Raw genomic sequence first — 3,102 nt, 5'->3', positions numbered from 1 at the left:
TATGCGCACGCGCTTTGCGTCTGGGCAGTTCCATAGCAACCGTACAGAACAACATGGTGAGTTCCCGTCCTATTTCTGCTTTTAATACACATTATCATGTTGTGTTACTGAATTAAAAATGCATTGTTCAAAATCAGGATATAAATTGTTTGTTTTCTAATAAAACGAGGCCATTACGCTGGCTGGAAATAGAAGCTGCATCAGTGTTCATCACTTGTGTCAGGCAGTTTGCAGCAGATAAACATTTAGCCACTTCGCTAGCTGTTAGACATTAGCAAATTGGGTTTTAAATGTACAGAGGTTTTGTTTTATTACGTATTAAACGGGCTACAGAAGATGTCGAAGTAATGTCAAGAGGATAGCGAGCTAAGCAACTCTATTAGTTAACGGGTGATTTTACTAATATACAGTACGTTAGCATATTCGTAGAGATATAGAGAAAAATACATTTTATTATACATGTTATACATACAAACATCATCTTACCTTTCTGTGAGTCATCACGAGTGTATTATGTGTGTTTTCAGGCAAAAGCAACAACTATTAAAGAGGCCCTGGGGAAATGGGTAAATCATTTGTTTTTAATTTAGTTTGTAGATTAACTTTTCCAAGTTTTAACCCATTTCCTAGTAAATACGTAAGTTCTGCTCTCTGTCCGTCAAATTATCATAATTGGTTTCATTTGGTTGTCGAAGGAGGAGAAAACAGGCGAAAAGGCGAGCGAGGCAACAGCAGTAAAGCTTTATGGTCAAATTCCTCCCATTGAAAAAATGGACGCATCTCTTTCTAATCTTGTCAACTGCGAGTGAGTCTAAATACACAGATCCAATTTGTTGTGCATTTTTCGGTTACACTTTATTTTAAGGTGTCCTTGTTACAGTGTAATTAAACATTTAAGTACTGAGTAATAGTAATTAACTACATGTACTTACTATATGGTTAGGATTAGGGTTTGGCTTAGGGTTACTTGCATGTAATTATGCATAATTTATTGTTATTATAATAGTAAGTACATGTAATGTGTAACAAGGACACCTTAAAATAAAGTGTTACTGTATTTTCTTATAAACCAACATCAGTGTGTGCCAGATATAATAATTCTCTGATATATCTTCATTGTATGTTCTGTTCTGCCTAGGAAATTATCCTTGTCTACGAACTGTATTGAAAAAATTGCCAACTTGAATGGTCTAAGTGAGTACACCCCTTAAATGCATTCCTGTCAAGTGCATTTGTCATGATTGCTAAACAGTTTATTTACATTTTTCTCCTAGAGAACCTTAAGATATTGTCCTTGGGGCGGAATAACATCAAAAACCTTAATGGACTTGTAAGTAAAGAAACAGAACAGTAATTATAACGTTAAGAAGTGGGCATCCGCTTTCTTCTAACTCCTCTTCTGTTCCCCACAGGAAGCAGTAGGTGATACTCTGGAGGAGCTGTGGATCTCTTATAACCTCATAGAAAAACTGAAGGGAATTCACGTCATGAAGAAACTCAAAGTCTTGTACATGTCTAACAACTTGGTCAAGGAGTGGGGTGAGCATGGAAGATAGGTTACTGAGAGACCAGTAGCAGCTTAGTCATGGTACATCAAGGATGAGCATTTTATGAGGCTGTTTGTTCCTTTAGGGGAGTTTCAGAAGCTGGCAGATCTTCCAGCATTGGTTGACCTCGTCTTTGTGGGGAACCCATTAGAAGAAAAGTATTCTGCAGATGGCAACTGGTTAGAGGAAGCTACTAAGAGGCTTCCCAAGCTTAAAAAGCTAGATGGTAGGTATCATATTTTTGCAATAATTGGACAAGTGGTTAAACATGAAAAAACGTTTGTATGTTGATGAGACCACGGTTCCAAAAATTACCTTTGATGATTCCTCGTAATTTTCATTTTTAGGAAACCCCGTTATCAAACGAGAAGAGGAGGAAGGTGAAGGGGAGAGCTAATGCAATTTCTTTAAATATTCTGAAGTTGGTGCATTTTTATTGTTCAAACACCAGCATTTTAACTATTAGAAGTCTGTGCAATATTTGCATTTTTTAATTAGGTTTATTTATATGGAATGAAGCTAAAAAGCTAAATCCATTTTCTTGAGCTTTAACACTATTTGAATAGATTTGAAAAGCACACGTCTGATGTATTTTATTAGCCTTAGCACAAGTGGAGATATACAATCATAATGTAAGAGTCGTGCAGAAGGACAGATTGGATGATACTCATTACTTACACTGTAAAAAAGATTGAAGAATGCCATTGATACCTTAAAGAACTATTTTTACTTAATTTAACCTGTGCTTAAAATAACTATGAAGAATTAATATTAATATGTACACCACTATAATATTTAATAATTTAGCATAACTTTCAGGTAAATTCAGTAAAAATAATATCTTCGACTTCAGTAACCACTAAATTTCCATGTTACCACATGAAGGACATATTAAAAGTTAAGAAAGTTACTAACAAAACTTTTCAGGGAGATCAATAACATGTTAGATTATAACCGTAAATACAAACCTGTGACATTGAAGCAACTACAAAACTGGAGTGATTGATCAAGTGTGTGACATAAGCTTATAACTTTTTCAACTGGTGGTGCTATGCTTTAGTATGTCTCTATTTAGGAGGCTACTTTAAAAATTCTCTCTATCTGAAGTTGATTAATAACTGCAAGATTTACATTTTTAATTAAATTTTAATTAAATGTCTTTTGTAAATGGCATACTTTTTGTAATAAATTTGTTTGGACTTAAGCAAAAATCCTAATCTATTTGCAGTTATTGTTACAGTTTCATCACAACTAAGTGTATTTTTAACACATTACATTGTATGTGTGGTACTTAAAACAAGTTGCGCAATGAGAGCAATTTAACACTTTGTAGCATGTCCCCATAAAGTAACTCAAGTGTACTGTGGCCAAATAAAGGCACCATAATACTGTAATTCAAAAGTTGTCTGATTTAGTTTCCTGTTAACAGTTTTTAAAGTGTGATATAAATTTTATATTTACGATTTTAAGCATGTTTTATTGTTTTAGATCCCTCTACATGTTTTTGTTTACTGTGTTTCAGAAGAAAAAATAAACTATTTTGTCCTCTGCTCAA

At 34.0% G+C, this 3,102-nt stretch overlaps 1 protein-coding gene across 1 annotated transcript; it reads left to right on the top strand.

Annotated features, from left to right (window-relative positions):
• Positions 1 to 3,102, top strand: dnal1 (dynein, axonemal, light chain 1). Its single transcript, XM_058749416.1, has 8 exons — positions 1 to 56; positions 528 to 566; positions 696 to 805; positions 1,139 to 1,194; positions 1,275 to 1,330; positions 1,413 to 1,539; positions 1,633 to 1,773; positions 1,895 to 3,102. The coding sequence occupies exons 1-8, from the start codon at positions 54 to 56 to the stop codon at positions 1,942 to 1,944; spliced, it is 582 nt and encodes a 193-aa protein (XP_058605399.1). The 5' UTR covers positions 1 to 53; the 3' UTR covers positions 1,945 to 3,102.

Source organism: Onychostoma macrolepis, chromosome 17 (genome assembly GCF_012432095.1).
Source record: "Onychostoma macrolepis isolate SWU-2019 chromosome 17, ASM1243209v1, whole genome shotgun sequence".
Taxonomy (NCBI): domain Eukaryota; kingdom Metazoa; phylum Chordata; class Actinopteri; order Cypriniformes; family Cyprinidae; genus Onychostoma; species Onychostoma macrolepis.
The sequence above is the reverse complement of the archived record's forward strand: the minus strand, read 5'-3'. Positions and strand labels throughout refer to the sequence as shown.